Source organism: Lynx canadensis, chromosome E1 (genome assembly GCF_007474595.2).
Source record: "Lynx canadensis isolate LIC74 chromosome E1, mLynCan4.pri.v2, whole genome shotgun sequence".
Classification (NCBI taxonomy): domain Eukaryota; kingdom Metazoa; phylum Chordata; class Mammalia; order Carnivora; family Felidae; genus Lynx; species Lynx canadensis.
The window spans coordinates 48,281,179-48,298,103 of record NC_044316.2 but is presented as its reverse complement, the minus strand read 5'-3'; the positions used below and the strand labels follow the sequence as shown (position 1 = coordinate 48,298,103).

General features: G+C 56.9%; 1 protein-coding gene across 3 annotated transcripts in view; it reads right to left on the bottom strand.

Moving 5' to 3' along the window:
* Window positions 1-16,675, bottom strand: part of AXIN2 (axin 2) — a 32,532-nt gene extending 15,857 nt beyond the window's left edge. Inside the window, exons 1-3 of one of the 3 annotated variants that reach the window (XM_030296206.1) lie at window positions 16,565-16,675; window positions 12,903-13,835; window positions 4,673-4,813 (exon numbers count right to left, since the gene is read on the bottom strand). In XM_030296206.1, the coding sequence (XP_030152066.1) occupies window positions 4,673-4,813; window positions 12,903-13,717 (956 nt within the window). In that variant the 5' untranslated portion in view covers window positions 13,718-13,835; window positions 16,565-16,675. Of the gene's footprint in view, window positions 1-4,672; window positions 4,814-12,902; window positions 13,836-15,002; window positions 15,064-15,903; window positions 15,971-16,564 lie in introns of those variants that run through there. The other 2 variants (XM_030296207.1, XM_030296208.1) reach the window with 2 other exon arrangements.
* Window positions 16,676-16,925: the final 250 nt, after the last annotated feature.

Below are 16,925 nucleotides of genomic sequence, written 5' to 3'. Positions count from 1 at the left end.
AAAAAGAAAAGGAAAAGAAAAGCAAAGCAAGAAGCAAGCTATTTCTTCTGAGAATGCAGGTTTCAGAGTAACAGGCTCATAAAACAGCCTTCTCAGAGGCCTACCATGAAGACCCAATCCCCAGCCATCTTTAACAGGGCTTTCTACTTAGCAGGAAAACAGAAGTCAGCAGTGGGCTGTGGGAGAAGGCAATGATTTCTTTGGAGCCCCTGCCAGCTCTGTACCTGTGGGCCCTGGCGCCCGGTTCCCTGAACAGCCAAGTGCAGGCTGGCCCTGCCCAACTTCTACTCGGCCCTCTTTGCAAAGGCCCCCAGGACTTAATTGGTCCTGTGGCAAATGAGACCATTGCTTCTCGGGCTTGTGTCTAATGAACTCCAACCTTCTGGAGTCTATTGAAGGCCGCCTGTGACCCCCTCTCCCCCTCCCCGGCCGGGTCCCCTCCCCAGCTCCCAGCGGGGCGGCCAGGCCCCACCCCCCAGCCCCCCACAGCCCCCCTGGCAGCCAGAGCCGGCCATTGTGACAGGGAGAAACAGCCAGGGTTCTTTTCACGCTTTATGGGGCGCTCCTATTCACTTGTTCAAGGAAATTTCAAAGGGGCCTGCTACCCTCTTATCCCCGCTAAGCTTCCCCAGAAGAACAATGGGCTGAAAGCGGTTCAGTTCAGCTTTTCATCCCCCACACATTTTATTTCTCGCCTGCTCCGTGCTCTCATCTGTGCGAGGCCCACAATTGGCAGAGCTCTGAAGAGGGGTCTAATCCCAGCCCTGGGAATCCCGGGTGACCCGCCCAACACTGGGCAGATCACACACACCCAGGGCCAGCCGGCCAGAAAGCGGCTCGCACAGCCCGGGCCCTCACGCCAAGCCTGAGGAGAGCAGGAGGGCCCAGGGACCCCCAGCGCCTGGCAGCCTGAGACCCTTGGGAACATCCTCCTCCCTCATCTGATGGGCTCTTGATCCGGAGTCCTCTCTGTCCCCCACTGTAGGCAGCATGAGGCAAACCGCCCTGGACAAACATCTCCCCAGAGAGAAGGACCCCGCACTGCTGAGCAATTCGTCCCAGTCGGTATGAACATGCCCAAGGGGGTACAGATGTGATGGCTGCATAGGATAGCCTGCCCACTTGGTTGGGAGAAGATTCAGACAGAGCACCTAACACTCCCGTCAAGAAGATCACACCCGGGCCGCCTGGGTGGCTCAGTCTGTTGAGTGTCCAACTCTTGGTTTCAGCTCAGGTCATGATCTCAAGGTTCGTGGGTTTGAGCCCCACATCCGGCTCTGAACTGGCAGCATGGAGCCTCCTTGGGAGTGTCTCTCTCTCTCTCTCTCTCTCTCTCTCTCTCTCTCTCTCTCTCCCCTTCCCCTTCTCACTCATTCTCTCTCTCAAAATAAATAAATAAACTTAAAAAAAAAAAAAAAAAAGAAGCTCAGACCCAACATGGAGGCCCCAGGTCTCCGAGCCTTCCAGGCACTTTCCCTTGGCCTTGGGGTCCTGGGTCCTCACCACCAATCCCAGACAGCTACACTGCAGGAGGGGTGGACAACACTGAGGTCCTGCCTCTTGGGACCCAGTGCCCCAAAAAGAAAGCTGCTCATCAAGGGCTTGCCCTTTGCTGTCTCTATATCCAAGTGGACTTTCCTGGCCCACACCCAGCCCCTGGCTACCTAGAACAGCCGGCTGGCCAAGGTAACTTCTCTGATCCCAGACGGGGGCTAGTGGGTGTTCCAAGTCCACAAGTGTCTTAGCTGAAGTGGGAAGGGAGAGAACTTTCAAGTCGTCTCTAAATAAAATTGAGAAAGTTCTTCTGGGAAAGCATTAAGGAAGTGGGGGGCAGTGTGCAGGGGAGAAGTTGCAAATGTGCTCCCTCCTACCCCTCCTCCAACCCATTACAAAAGAAAGCAGTGTGATTCCCTCATAAATAAAAGAAACGCAAAGTGGCTCAAAGGTCTCATTATCAACTGGTCCTACTAACATCTCATGTTGGCAATTTACATGCTTGTGGGGAGGGGAGTAGTAGGCAAAGAGCAAGGACCTATGTCTGGTCTGGATTTGAGCTCTGTCTTGCGGGGCCAGCACTGGGCCTTACTGTCCCATCTGTGAAAGTCACGAGTGACTGCCTGCCTTCCTGCGTGGGTCTTGTGAGGCTCAAACATGCGCGGGGACTACAACCACCAAGTCAGCTTATCATGTACCCAGAGTGACACCTCCATCCATGGTGGGGACTGAAATGCAGACAAGGACCAGGAAGCAAGCCAAAAACAGTCTCTAAGAAAACTAAACAGAGGCCTTTACAGTCTTAAGTGCATCTGACTTAGGAGATTCACTCAACCCCCTCGTTCAAATCCAACTTACTCTCGTTTTACTCAGAAAGTAAGGCCCCCATGCAATCCACAAATAAAAGCTAAAGGGGTGATGTTGCTAGAGGCGAGCACACACACAGGAGCAGCAAAATGACAGCGGGCAGCATGACCGAGAGAAAAAAGAATCAACTGTTTTTTCAAAAAGCCAGTATGTGTGTACAGGGGCAGACAGCCTTACCTAACCTTGTACTCCAGGAGATACTACAGTAGACCATGAAAACAGATCTTTGTATTAATTATCGGGATCAAGAAATAAATTATGCCTGGGGCGCCTGGGTGGCTCAGTCCCTGAAGCAACCGGCTTCGGCTCAGGTCACGAGCTCGTGTTTTATGAGTTCGAGCCCCACGTCGGGCTCTGTGCTGACAGCAGCCTGGAGCCTGCTTCTGTCTCCCTCTGTCTCTGCTCCTCCCCTGCTCATGCTCTGTCTCTCTCTCTCTCAAAAATAAACAAACATTAAAAAAAATAATAATTAAAAAAAGAAGTGGGTTATGCCTAATACTATCCAACATAAACCAAAAACGTATTCTTTTAAGAACTACGGCGATCAAGCGATAATTGTTCTCAGGTGCAGGGACTAAGAGTTCAGTCAATATGAAAAAGTAACTTCAGTGGAACCGCTCATTTCTCTATGTTGGATGGAAGAGGTGTACCCTTATTCTATTTTTACTATTGCCAAAATACTCTTCTTTTATTAAAACGGAACCTTTCCCCTGGTGGATCTCTCTCCCTTGACTAACAGGGGAATCTGAGACAACACAGTGAAAGCCGCTGGGGAAAATCAATGGCAGAATCCCAAACCCACCAACCTCATCAACTTCTCTTCCAACTGCTTCCATGCCACAGGCCAACAAACAGGACACTGGCCAACGGAAACCAGGTGATTTCAAACAAACTGGAAGAATAGATGGTCCAGTTTTAGGAAGCTAAAAGGAAAAAACTCTACACATGCCATGATACATGGCTCAGTGGGTTTGCCTTTCAAAACTGGTCCCTTAGCAAAAGAACTTCCTACTGCAAAATACTTGTGGGAAAGCCTTTGAAGACCATTTCTGGAGTGGTAGTTCTCAACTGGAAGTTGGGTGAGCTCTTGGGGGAGTTTTGCCCAATCCCAGGCTCCGCCTCTCTTGCCTCTGCTGAATCAGAACCTCAAAGGAGGGCAAGAGATGGGGACACCCAGCTCAACACACACACACACACACACACACACACACACACACACACACACACACGGTGAGACTCAGAATGGCTGCTCTCTACCCGGAGATCACCACTGCCCGACTTCAAATGACTTACAATGCATATCGTGACCCCCACCTGACGGCCTGCTGACATCATCAGACCTTCCACCCTGAGGACTTGGATTGTGGTTTAGAAAGCAAAGGAACAAACGCTAGGTGGGTGGGGGGCTGGGCGAAATAGGTGAAGAGGACGAAGAGGTCCAAACTGCCAGTTTCGAAATAGGAAAGTCAGAGATGAAAAGTACGGCGAAGGGAATATCGTTAAGAACACCGTAGCAACATTGTATGGGGACAGGTGGCGACTACACTTATCGCGGTCAACACTGAGTAATGTATAGAATTGTCGAATCACTACGTTGCACACCTAAAACTAATGAAGCATTGTGTCAACTATTCTTCAATAATTTTTTTTTTTTTTTTTAAAGGAACAAACTCTTAGTATGCCAAGTGCAGCCATCTGCAAAAGATCCAAGATCAGACTCCGGAGAGAAGCCCTACTTAGGGGAAGAACCTGACGCGTAGCAGGCACCCCACCAACACTCAGTGAACTGAATCGTGTCCATTTGAACACACCTGTGAGGCAACATTACACCCAGTGGGCCTTCAGAGAGCGCCGGGCGTCTGGCCCCCACCTTCAATGCCTTTTCCTTCAGGAACAATGCACACCTGCACACAAAGCTTTCTCATGCCACCCCATCTCCCGCCTGCTGGTTCCGCAGATTGGATTACCTGGATTTCGAGACCAGCCAAGCACTTCTACCCAGGGAAGAAAGGCGGAATGGCAACCAGAAGATGGGTCTCTCAACTCAAGAAACCTCTGGAGAAGCATCTTAACCTTCTACCTTACTTTCGTTTTCTACCAGTCAACTTTCCTTTCAAGGCTCAAAGCACTGGCACACTCCCCTCCCGCCAAGCAAAGGTACACACACACACACACACACACACACACACACACACACACACACACACGGGGTTTGCAAAGCCAGCTGAGGATGGCTGGCTGAGGACTCTGCCCAGCTGGCCTGGTGAGTCACTGCCAACCGCGTACATGATGGGGATAGCAGGATACTTACACACTACTGTCCGTCATGGACATGGAATCATCAGTCAGTGCATCGCTGGATATCTCGCTATCATTGGCGCTGGTAGCCGGCGCGAAGACATAGCCAGAACCTACGTGGTATGGATTAACAGGGTCGCTCCTCTTGAAGGACCTGCGGGGAAAGTACAACCGCAGTGCGTCACGGCTTCGCACCAGACACCCAGGTAACCAGGCAATCCGGGGACCCGCGAGTGCATGATCCCGCCATGTGCTCAGGCCAACCTGCTGCCCAGGGCCAGGTGCTCATCTGGGCAGACGGCAGGGGCCACTGGCTCGCCCTGGGGAGAAAGCAGGCCGGGATCCTGTGCTGTTAAGGGCAAGTCTGTCAGGGGTGACAGGAAGCCATAAGCAGCCCAGGGGCCCCTACCGAGTGCTAAATACACACTCAGATAGAGGAAGGAAAAGGGGAGGCTACTGAGTGAAAGAGGAGAATTAGTCCATACGGGTGAAGGGTCTTCTCCCTCCCCACCACCATACCCACGCCTACACTGGAGGAACACAGTTCCAGAGCCCCCGAGAGGTCTTTCGCATCCCAACTCCCTGTCTGGGGTCTGTTGGCGTAGTTCCAGGTTTCGAGCAACCAAAGGCCTGGCGTAACCTTCTCATTTCAACCTGGGTCCAGTACACTGGTCAGATGGGACAGAGACACTCAAGGCTGCCACCCCACCCGGAGCTGGGCCTCTGCCGCGCCCCCCCCCCCACCTGGGCAGCTAGGCTAAGGCTAAGACCAAGCCCTGCAGGATTAAAATGAGCAGCGCCACTGTTTCAAAGGAAGGTCCAGGCCCCTCCTCCAGTGTCTCCTGCCCTTTGTTTCGGTGGCCTCAGCCTCCCCATTCTGCTCTCTTGATCTCCTCCCAGAACAACCAGTGTCCCTGTCCCCTGCTGGGCTGCATTCCTCTTGTGTCACCAGCAAGGGACATAGTGGGGAGGGTCGGTGGGGGGGGGGGGGGGGGGAAGGGGCCACTGTGGTCCGTGAGCTGCAGGAAGGGGGGCCTGTCAAGCCTGAAGTTGCAAGAGGCCTCAATGACAAAGAGCCCAGCACACTCGACTGGGCCCACCCAGTCTAAGCCAACAGCAAAGAACTCAGCTGGGGGAGAAGCGGAAGGCCCAGAAGAGAGAACCTATTCCAGCAGGCCATTGCACAGGTCTCTAAAGATGCCCTTGGGGGTGGCACATGAAAGGGACTCGTGAAAGGTCAAAGCAGTCTCCACGCGTGATCGCGGCAGTCCTATTCACCAGTACGTGTGCAGCACTGTGCTGAGCTCTGGACTGACCCAGCCCGGGTCTCTGGTCTCCTGGCACAACAGGGCCTGGTCACAACAGGGGGCGCTGCCACTGGGGAGGCAGACTGCGTCATCACTGGCCCACAAAGAGGGGCACACCTTCACACACATCCTTTCAGCCCCAGCCCATGCTTGCAGCCACCTGGGGGCAGGAGGCGTTCTGGGCACACGGGTGGTGGCCCTGCAGGACAGCAGCCTGTCCCCAGGTCAGAGCTGGGACTCGCCTGCATGACACAGATCTGTTTGGCTCTCACCCAAACCCTTCCTGCCTCCCAATACAAAGACCGGCCTCAACAGTTCAAAAAGTTCTAGCAGCATGAGTGACCCAGGCCGGGCTCCCAGGTTGGACCGATGGACCGAAGGAGGGTCGGGTGTGGGCAGGGAGTTGTGGCCACAGTTTGGTGTGAGGGAGTCAACGGGGGCAGCTGGGATGGGAAAGACGTGGAAGGGTCAGGGCCCTGTCGTTAAGGCCTGCACTCCAGCTCGAGTGATACCACGAACAAGAAAAGTTACATCCAGGGGCGCCTGGGGGGCTCAGTCAGTTAAGCGTCCGACTTCGGCTCAGGTCGTGATCTCGCAGTGTGTGAGTTCGAGCCCCGCGTCGGGCTCTGTGCCGACAGCTCGGAGCCTGGAGCCAGCTTCTGATTCTGTGTCTCGCTCTCTCTCTGCCCCTCCCCTGCTCATGCTTGGTGTCTCTCTGTCTCTCAGTAATAAATAAACATTTAAAAAAGAAAGAAAGAAAAAAGAAAAGTGACATCTAGTGTCCTAACACGTTAGAGCCAGAACGAACCTCTAGCAGAGAGGACCTAGGCCAAGCCCCTCGGTTTAGAAATGTGACTAAAAACCAAGCATCTCCACAGACGGCACGGTTAGTCCAGGAGGGCCCTTGTTTTTGGCGCGGCCGTGTGCCCAGCACACAGTAGGTGCTCAAGGAACGTCCGCGGCCCCGGCGTCATGCAGCCTCACGACCGTGGCAGGAGGCGCGGAGCCCCAGGTGGGGGCCAAAAGCCTGGTTGGAGGCCACCTGGCTGGAGACCTGGCCACACAGGGAGCCCACATCCAGACTCCCACAGGTGCTCCACATCAGCAGGGACCATCTTAGAAATGGCAGGTGGGTGCAGAACGAACCAGAAAGCACACATGAGGAATGTCACCCTTGAATCTGCTGAATACCTTGGACCAAGGGATGGTCCACTGAACGGGCACTGGGACACTGGCCCTGTCCTTGTATCTGTGGAGGGCAAGGAGTCTCAGGATATCCCCCCAGGATACGCCAGGCTAACTAAATAAGAAGGGAAGGTCCTCCCGGCCTCAGAGCTGGTCCTGTGTCAATATGGGATTTCCAGACACCAGGGCTGGAGAGAGAGAAGCGGTGGGCGCAGAGGAGAGGCAGATGACTTTTCCTGGGGAAGAGATGGGATGAGGAGGATTCAGTGACAATGTCTCCTAACTGATAAGGCAAGCCGATCGGAGGCAGAGGATGGCTGTGTTGGCATCGCCACTAACGGCAGAGCAAGAGGAGACTGGGCTCTTAAGTCAGAACGAAGAAAGTGCTGCCCGCTGGTCCGAGCGGACCCATGGATGTTATGGAATCACCCGAGTCTTGAAAACCGTCCCAAGTACCCAGCTCTCCGGGGGGCCTGGACAGGGCTACTGCCTCGAAGCAGGATGAACGAACGAGAGGAAAGTCTCCAGGGTCCCCTCCTGGCTTCAGAAGCCCAGGGCAGGTAAGCGCTCCCAGCCCTGGACAGGGAACAGGAGTGGAGAGGCGAGAACCGCTGCTGGCTCAGCCCCCCGGCCGGCAGGTGACCACAGTCACGTCACCGCCTCCACTGACGTGGGGTCTCTACCTAAGAAGCACACGGGTCAGACTGGGCCAGCGGCACCAAGTTCTTGCGTTCTCTGAAGACTCCAGAGCGCTGCGATTTGGGGAGACGGTAGTCCTACTCCAAAGACCCAACCGCCAACGAAAACAGAGCTGCCGCAACTCTCCTGCAGGGTTTGTGGTGACTTTTCCTTTTTTCAATTTTATTTTTTTTAATTTGCGTCCAAATTGGCTAGCGTATGGTGCAACAACGATTTGATGGTGACTTCTAACCACGCGGCGCCGGTGTGTTCGCACGCTGGATGCCTGTCCTGTGCAACCAGACTGTAAACTCCATGAGGGCAAGGACCGGATCGGTCTTCTCTGCGCGCGGCCCCTCAGTGGCGGGGGGCGGTGGAGCGTGGCAGGCGCTCTAGACTTTGCTGAACCTCCTTAAAAGACCTGGGACCGTCCTGTGGGTGGCTGGAAAGTTCTTTTAGTCTAAGAGACATCAGTACGAGATCAGGAGAGCCCAGATAGCCCTGAAGAGCAGACCCTCTCTACCCCTCCAGTGCTGCCATCTCTGTGGTATCAACGCACTGACAAGGTCCCGAATTCAACCTCTGCACGGGGGAAAAAGAACTCACTAGAAATCCCTCCCTCCCCGACTAAGAAGACAGCAGACTCCAATCCGTGTGTGCGCATGGCCTCGCGCTCACCAGAGTGGATCACAAAACACATGGATCCCCAAAGAAACTCGTCCTCCGTCACTTCCAAAACAGAGGGCTCCCGTGTGACCCGTACTTAAGAACAGAATACACCACTCTCAGCTCACTTGGCGGCAATAAAGTATTTGGGTTTTCCTACGATCGTGACAGAAGAAGGAGGGCAAAGCAGAGGAAGGGGCCGGGTTGTGGAGGAGAGAGAGACGGAAACTCCATTTTTAAGAACCCAGAACTTTGTCAGAATTGCCACATAATTTTAAGAACACGGATTAGAGCTCTTTTCTCGTATCTTAACAAACAGGAAAGAAACTCAACCACGCTACAGTAATTGTACCCAGATGCTTTATTTCTCCGGTGCTCCCACAGTTGCTGCAAGGATTTTAAATTCCTACAGAGAGTGGGGGCCTATGTGGCAGACTTCGCACCGGGCGTGCGTCCACGGACCCCCATGTGCTGTCAGGGAGCAGAAGTCCTGGGACCTTAAGGGGAGGGAAACTGCTGGCCTTTTCTCCCCAGCTTATTCTTTTTTTTTTCTTAACGTTTTTTTTTAAATTTATTTTTGAGACAGAGAGAGACAGAGCACGAGCAGGGAAGGGGCAGAGAGAGAGGGAGACACAGAATCGGAAGCAGGCTCCAGGCTCTGAGCCATCAGCACAGAGCCCGATGCGGGGGTCGAACTCACAGACTGTGAGATCATGACCTGAGCGGAAGTAGGACGCTCAACCGACTGAGCCACCCAGGCGCCCCTCCCCAGCTTATTCTTATCTCTTATCTCCATGAAGGTGCTGTGGACCCGCCGCACCCCCCCCCCCCCAGCACACCAGTGCACAACAGACCTGACCTTTGGGATCTCCCTCCGGATCCCCCCCACCCACCACCAAAACAATGCAACTTAACAAGTATTTGCTTCTAAAAGCTGTGCCCTAGACAGTGTACTTACAAAGTCACTGCCCAAAAGGCAACCCTCTCTTCAAGAAGCATTTTCTAAGGCAAGATCAAGGGGGCGTTCAGGGAGGGGTCTGGCACTCGCGTGGCACTGAGCGCCAGAGCCATTAGATAGGCAAACTTTCACCAGTGAGTCTCGGCACACTGCCTCCATCAGAGGCTCCGTCCTCTAACTGGGGGCTCCTGCCTCCAGCCTATCTTTCCTATGGCATCAGTTTCTTTGATAATTGCAGCCAAGCTGGATGCCGGTGGCTTCGCAGGCCTCATCGGTGAGTTCTTTCAGAGAACAGGAAGCACTTGGAGCCAGCAGAGGGCCATCTGCTGGGCCCGACTTATCTCAAGGGAGGCCGGAGGAGAGCCGCCAGGCACCAGAGGATGGCACCAGGGCCAGGGCAGACTGGGAAGGGCACAGGGAGCACTCTGTGAGCCCAGCACTGTCTCCTTCCCAAAATAAATGCTGGGCTGAGCTCCTAATCCCACAGCCCCTCCACACACACACACACACACACACACACACACACACACACACCTCAGCGTTCTGTGGATATGTCTGTGTGCTGGGGTTTTACACGTGCTCTACCAACGGGTCACTCTTGCTCTAAGTTATTTATAGAGACCATCAAAAGCCCAGGCATCCCACTCAAGCACCCACAAACCAGAGTCCTTCCCTCCGAGGATAATTCCTGCTCTTCCGTTCCAACTATTTATATTAAACCTGACACCAGATCAGTAAGGACACAAACAAGTCGTTACAAGTGAGGCTCCTCTGAGCGCCCAAGGAGAACGCGGGGCTTGGAAGGCACCCAGCTGCCGGGGCTGCTCCTCAACAGCTGATGGGGACCCTCAGCAGGACTCCCGGTCTCTGTTTCATTCACGTTACTAACTTATGAAGCCCATCCCCGAAGCCCCGTACCTCGCTCGATGAGTGAGTGCACTGCAAGGAGGGGCAGACCTGGAAGAGCAGGAAAGGATCCCCCATCCCAGTAACGGGCTGAAAAGACAGACTTAAGCTCAACAGGTAGAGGAAGTTGAGGCCCGGGAAGGGGGGCCACTCTAAAACTTGACAGTGACTGCGGGCTGGAGGCCGGGACTCACTCTCTGAAAGGGACATCCTAACCTGGTTGCCCTTCTCACACATGTACTCATCATCGGGATTAAATTATACTAGTTCTAATGCTTTACGACTATTCACAACGTTTCCCTTTACAAAGGGCTCCCGGGTCTATTGTTTTGATCCCGTAAGAGCAACCTAGGACATGAACAGGACGGATGGTGCCAGTCACTGCACAGAAGGACACATGGGGTTCATAAGACTTCAGCCCAGGTACGCAGGCAGTGGACAGGGCTGGGACCCAGGCCTTGGAAGAATTTGGGACACCGCCCAATACGTCATAGGCACGCCTGAATATCTCGTATGTGAAAATGAAATCGGATGGCTCTTCAGTTCTCTGTGACGATGCCCGGTTAAGACATATGGGCTTCGTGTAGTCCAGGTAAAATACTTCATTTCAACCCAACGCTGGGAGAAAGCACACACAAATAGAGCCTGGAAACTCCAGGGGCGGATGAAAAGGTGTCATCTATAGATCAATGATGCCAGGGGGTCACAACCAAGAAGGCAAGCCCTGGCAACACAAAGGATCTTTGGCCGCTGCCCCTGGGGATCTAAAAAGCTTCACAAGAGTAATCTCCAGAAAGGGGAGGGGCACAGCGAGGCTGGGTCTCTACTGCCCACCCACAAAGGGGAGGGGTCACGAAGGGTCCTGCTTGGGAGCATTTTCTTAGGGTGAGAAGTCCCAAGCCACCAAACCAGGTGCAGTTTACAAAGGGGGCACTCTGGGTCCTGACTCGGGCAGACACAGAAGCTCCACTGTTGGAAAGCCCCTGGAGAAGCAGCCTTACCACAGGGCTTAAGTAGTCTCAGCTTCAGCTGCCAAACTGGAGGGCAAGGAGGCCAGCAGAGATTTACCAGAATGTCCGCCTAACGGAACGGGGCAGTAACAGGTGCCCAGTGACTGCCCAGCCACAGGCGCCAGACCTAGTATCTTCCCTTCAAACAACCTGAAACCATAAGCTTAAAGATGCTGAAACAACTCCTTTCACGTGATCCCATGCTTCGTTTCAGAAGCCAATCCAGAGCTACTTAGGTGTAGACCAGATGTCTGAGTGTGAGTAAACTCGCTCTCAAGGCTGTAGGAGCGCCCTCTGGTGGCTGGAGAACAAGCTCTTCGCTCCCAATGGAAAGTCAAAAAGCTCTTGGCCACCCCCTAAGTCACTGCTTCTAGGCTCGGACATCACTATCCTGCCCCCTCGTACTATCGCTTTTGACACTGAAGGCCCCTCTCTACAGGGAGAGGGCCATCTCCACGGAGGCAGCCACCAGATCGCATCCCCGGTTCCAAACACACGAAGAAATACACAACGGAGAGCAAGATAAACCATTCAGGTAGCTATCGAGTGCCCACCGCCCCTTCCACGGCACGCCAAGGGCAACGACCTCAAAGAAAAAGGCTCGTTCTGGAGAGCTGGAAGGGGAGAGAGGGAGAGACACAGAAAGACTCATTCTAACGGGAGGTCTGAAGTTGCTGGCAAAGGTCAAGAATCTTAAGACTTGGCCATTCTCCTTCTGTAAAGGGCTGTTGATCTTTGAAGCCTCTAAAAGGGACAGTACTCCAGGGCCCCGTCCTCTTCGCCCAAGACTCTTCTCCGCCAGCACCAAGCAACACATCGATCAGCTGAGGTCTGACCCTTGGGCTGCAAGCATTTAAAACCTAGATTCCTATGCCAGCGGGCTCCAAAGCTAAGGGTCCTTTTATTCAGGGAAGTCACGGGACCTTGCCTAGTTAGGATAGGTTTCCTGGCGGGTACATACCTATTTCTCCAAAGAGAACTACAGCCAGAGTTGTTGAGCCAACTGCTGGCTCTTATCTTAACAGAAAAGTTCCAAAGACCCCACTTACCCCCATGTCCGATGGGTGCACACGCTATTTCCCGGGCCTCCACGACCCAGCTGCCTCCCCAACCACACTAATTCCACTCTCTACTGATTAGTGGTGAGTGACCCCTTCCCAAAGTGGTGTTTAGTGTATTTGGTGACTCAGAGGCATCAAAAGCTGCTGTCCTCTCCCTCTATCCCTCTTTCTCTCTCTCCCTTCTAAGACTGGCCCAGGATAATAAGTAACCCGCATTAATGAACACTGCTTGCCCCTGTTTGAAGTTAGCCCTGGAAGACTGCAGGTATGTAGCTGTGGGAGCACACTCTTCCCCACTTTAAACAGCGAAAAGCCAAGATCAAAGGGTTCGTGGCCAGCGGTCCTAGCTCTCAACAGACCTTTGTCGGCCTCAGCGGCACATCCATCCAACCATCCACCCCACTTAACTCCAAACATCTGCAAAGTCCGTGCCCTCCTCCAGCCCCGGCCCTCTCCCCGGCCCAGGTCTTACCTGTATCCATTTTCAATGGTCTCCGCGGACCTCGAGTTGGCTGTAGCCCGCAGGGTTTTGCTGGACAAGCCCACCACGGTGGGTGACAGTTTGCACTTGAAGTCGGCACAAGCCCACTCCTCTTCCTCATTCAAGGTGGGGAGGTAGCCACACACGACCTTTAGACTCCCCAGGCCCCCGTTACTCATGTAAGCTGTGTTTTCTCCCCCACTCCTCACATATTCGAGGTATATATCAGAAGTCAAAAACATCTGGTAGGCATTTTCCTCCATCACCGACTGGATCTCAGTCTGGGCCTGGTCGAACATGATGGAGTCAATCTGCTGCTTCCTGATGCCATCTCTAATGTAGGTCTTGGTGGCAGGCTTCAGCTGCTTGGAGACGATGCTGTTGTTCTCGATGTACCTTTTGTAGATCGCTTTGGCTACTCGTAAAGTTTTGGTATCCTTCAGGTTCATCTGCCTGAACCCATTGCAGGCAAACCAGAAGTCCAAGGTATCCACGCATTTGTCCCTCTCCAGGAAAGTGCGGAAGAGATAAGCACCGTCTTGATCGCCCAACAAATAGTGCAAAGACTTGGTCCACCTGGTCAGAGGGGAGTCCGGGGATGCCCGCCCCTCAGGCTCTCCCAGCCCACCCTCGTTCCGCCTGGCGTTGGAGGAGACAGGCATGGGTTTGGTGACCTGGCCCTTTCCCACCCCGGGCTGGCACGGTGGGGTCTCCCCTTCTTCCCCCGGAACGGGGGGCCGGGGGGCATCCTCGTGGAAGCTGCTGCTGGGGTCTGGGAGGCGAGTCACCAGCACAGCACTGCTCATGGCGAGGGAGCTCTGTGCACGGAGTTCGGGAATTGTTCTCTTCCCCCAGCTCCTGTCAGCGATCAGCGTGGTCTCTCTTTCTCTCTCAAGTCAGCAGGGGCTCATCTGAGCCTCCTTTCTGGAAAGAAAAGGAAGGGGGGAGGTAGGGAGAGAGAAAGGGGTATTGATCTAATCAAAACCAGATCTACCCAACATCAAAGCAAGAAAGTAAACAGGCTTTTCAACTCCTCAAATTCAAATCAAGCAACCCAGCTATCTGCGAGGTGCTCATCTAAAGTATCCGACGCTGCTTTTTCAAAGGCGAAATCTGAGCTCCCAGCACGTTTTGGGAGGGGGAGGGCGGGGAAGGTGAGCCGTGAGCTCGGAGGGTGGGAGCTGGGGGTGGGGGCGGGGGGGGGGTTGGAAGGTGTAAGACCGAGCCTTCCAAAAACCCACTCGGCCTGCGCGCACGCAGTGCTGCCTGGGCTCCGCTACCCACCCCCACCCCCCACCCCCGTCAGCATCAACTCCAAAGACGCACACCCCGAGCCGCCGGGCTGTGTGCAGGTGAAACCAATTTCGGTAAATTTCCCCACTCGGCTCTCCGCACAGATAACTCGAGCTCCAAACGTGCCCTTCCCCGTCATCTGGTTCCCATTCCCCCCACCCACCCCTTCCCTCTGCGCTCCCCCTTCCCACTCCTTAAAAATTCAGAAGATCCTCGACCGAGAAAGAAGCCCGCCCAGCAAGGGGCGGAATGGGCTCCCAGCTGGAAAACGCCCCCCTCCACCCAGATGTAAATGTTCGCTGCGCCCCCGCCTCCCGCCAAGAATCCGGCTCAGTCTACACCTCTGTGTTCCCCGTTCGCCAGAACCAGAAATCAACTCATTCAGGCACGACTTTGATCTCCAAACTTTGCGAGAGAGCAGAGAAGCCTCAAGACCGGCCGCCCCCTACGCCCCCCACTTCCGCCCCCAGCTCCCCTCCCGGAGCCACAAACCCTACAAAACCGGATCAGAAACCGTCTCACGCTACCATTGCCTCTGCCAAGAATCCCAAACTCTACTGACCTCGAGCCTGTCTTTTTTCCAAAAGAAAAAAGTCTTATCTAACCAATAAACAAGCCGCTTTCCCTAGCACTGGAAGGATCAAACTAAGGAGGGCAGGGGCGGGCCGGGGGGGATGGGGCGCGACCCCGAACCAGGGGCCCCAGGCCGCCGGGCTGGGCAGCTCCGCCGGCGGAGTGGCGGGGCCGCCGGTAGCGCCGCGCTGCCGAGGCGGAGGGAAGGTGGGGCGGCCCCGTTACCTGGAAGACGAAGGCGGCCCGAGGCCGGGCTCTCATCTCCGCGGAGCCCCACCGGCCCGCCCCCCCACCCCCCGGCCCAAATCCAACCGAACGCTTCCAGAGCCCCGGCGAGCGGGCCGCGGAGCGCGGGGCAGGAGCCCCGGGAGGCGCTCGCGGCACCCCGAGCCCGGGTCGGTCCCCGGCGCCGCCGCTCGCAGAGACGCCCGCAGAAAAGGCACGGAAAGCAGCAGCCTAGTCCAGAAATGGCGACGCGCGGAGTCTCTGCCTCTCCGCAAAAGGGGCCGGGGCGGCCGGGGGCGCGGGGCCCGGGCGGGGAGGAGGGACGCGGGGGACGCGGGCGCCCCGGGCTCGGGCCGCTCCTGCGCGCAGACTGAGCCCGGGCCAGCGCTCGGGGCCCCTAAGCGCGGACCAGCGGCCGGGAAGGGAGGAGGGGAGGAGGGGAGGAGGGGAGGGGGGAGAGAGGCGGGAGGGGAGGAGGGGGCGGAGGGAGAGGCGGGGGGGGGGTTGGGAGGGGGCGGGGGGAGGGCAAGCGGGGGGCGCCGCCACCCTTTCATCCCACCTTCCAAAGGCACTCCCGCGCACACTCACACCCCGACTCACATCCATAACAACGCCTGCGACGCGACCCCCGGGGGGGATCTGCCCCCTCTCCGCCCCCGCCGCAGCCGCCACTTGCAGAAGTCTCTCGGCCGGGCCCCCCGCCACCCGCTGGGGAGGGGGCCCGGGCGCAGGGCGCGCGGGGCGGCCCGGCCAAGCCCCCCGGAGCGCTGGGCGCCGGGCCCGTCGCTCCCCTCCGCGCCAGCCCGGAGAGCGCCCCGAAATAGCCGGCCTGCCAACTTCAAAGGGCCGCCGGCACATCAAAGCGCGCGGGCCGCCCGGCCGCCGCGGCCTCGGCACTCACCATTGATCCGCGCGCGCGCTCCGCGGCGAGACCTCGCAGGCGCCCCGGGCAGGGCCCCGGCCCCGGCCCCCGGATCGGCTCGCAGCGGCGGCCCCGGGCCCCCCCGGGCCGGTCCCGGCGTCGGGGAACATCGGGAGTCGCGCGGCAGGGGAGGGGGGTGCGGGGAAACAACAATCCCGGGATTAGAGCAAGATCCACCGGGAGGGAGGGTGAAGCGGCGCGCTCCGCCGCCCCTTTTATGCAAAAGACCCGAGTGGGCCTCCGCCCCCGCCGCGGCCGCCCCCGGCCCCTCCGGCCCCCGCCCGGCCCGGCTTTCAACACAGGTCCTGTTTCCAGCAGTCACTCCGCGCACCAAATGTCCTCCGGGCGCTTCCAACAAAAACTGCGCTGTGGATTTAACTGTGCACTTCAAAGGCGCGAGCCGAGCGCACGGTCCTGAAAGGGAGGTACGCGCCGGCCGCGCCCCGGGCCGCCCCCCCCGTGCCCCGGCCGCCCCTCCCCAGGGCCGTCCGGCTCGCACCACCCCACCGAGCACGGGCTCGGCCCGGTCGGACCCCCTCCCGTCCCCGGCGCCCGCGACGCGGCTCGGCGCGACCTCGCCCCCCGTCCAAGGGGGGCTTTCTTTGAAGCGGCTCCGCTGGGGCCGCGCCTCCACCCCCACCTTTTACAGCAGGGCTTTCCGCGGGGGAGACGGGCGCCTCGGACGCCGGGCGGCCGCGAAGTCCATTGCTGTGAAGGGTTATTTTTATTTCCCGGCTCTCGGGTTGTTACTGAGTTGCCAGGACCTTATCAAAGCGCAGCCGGCTCCAGCCGACTCCCCCGGGCCGGGCTTGGGGAGCCAGTGATCCCGCCGCGCCAATCACAGCCGCGCTCGGCCGGCCCGCGCCGCCCGCCTTAAAGGGACAGCGCCCCGCGCCTGCACGGCCCGGCCCGGCCCGCCCCCGCCGCACGCCCGTCTCCCGCGTTAACTCTTCCAGGGTCCTCCTCCACCCCCTGCGAGGCCCCCGCCGCCCCGGGGGCGC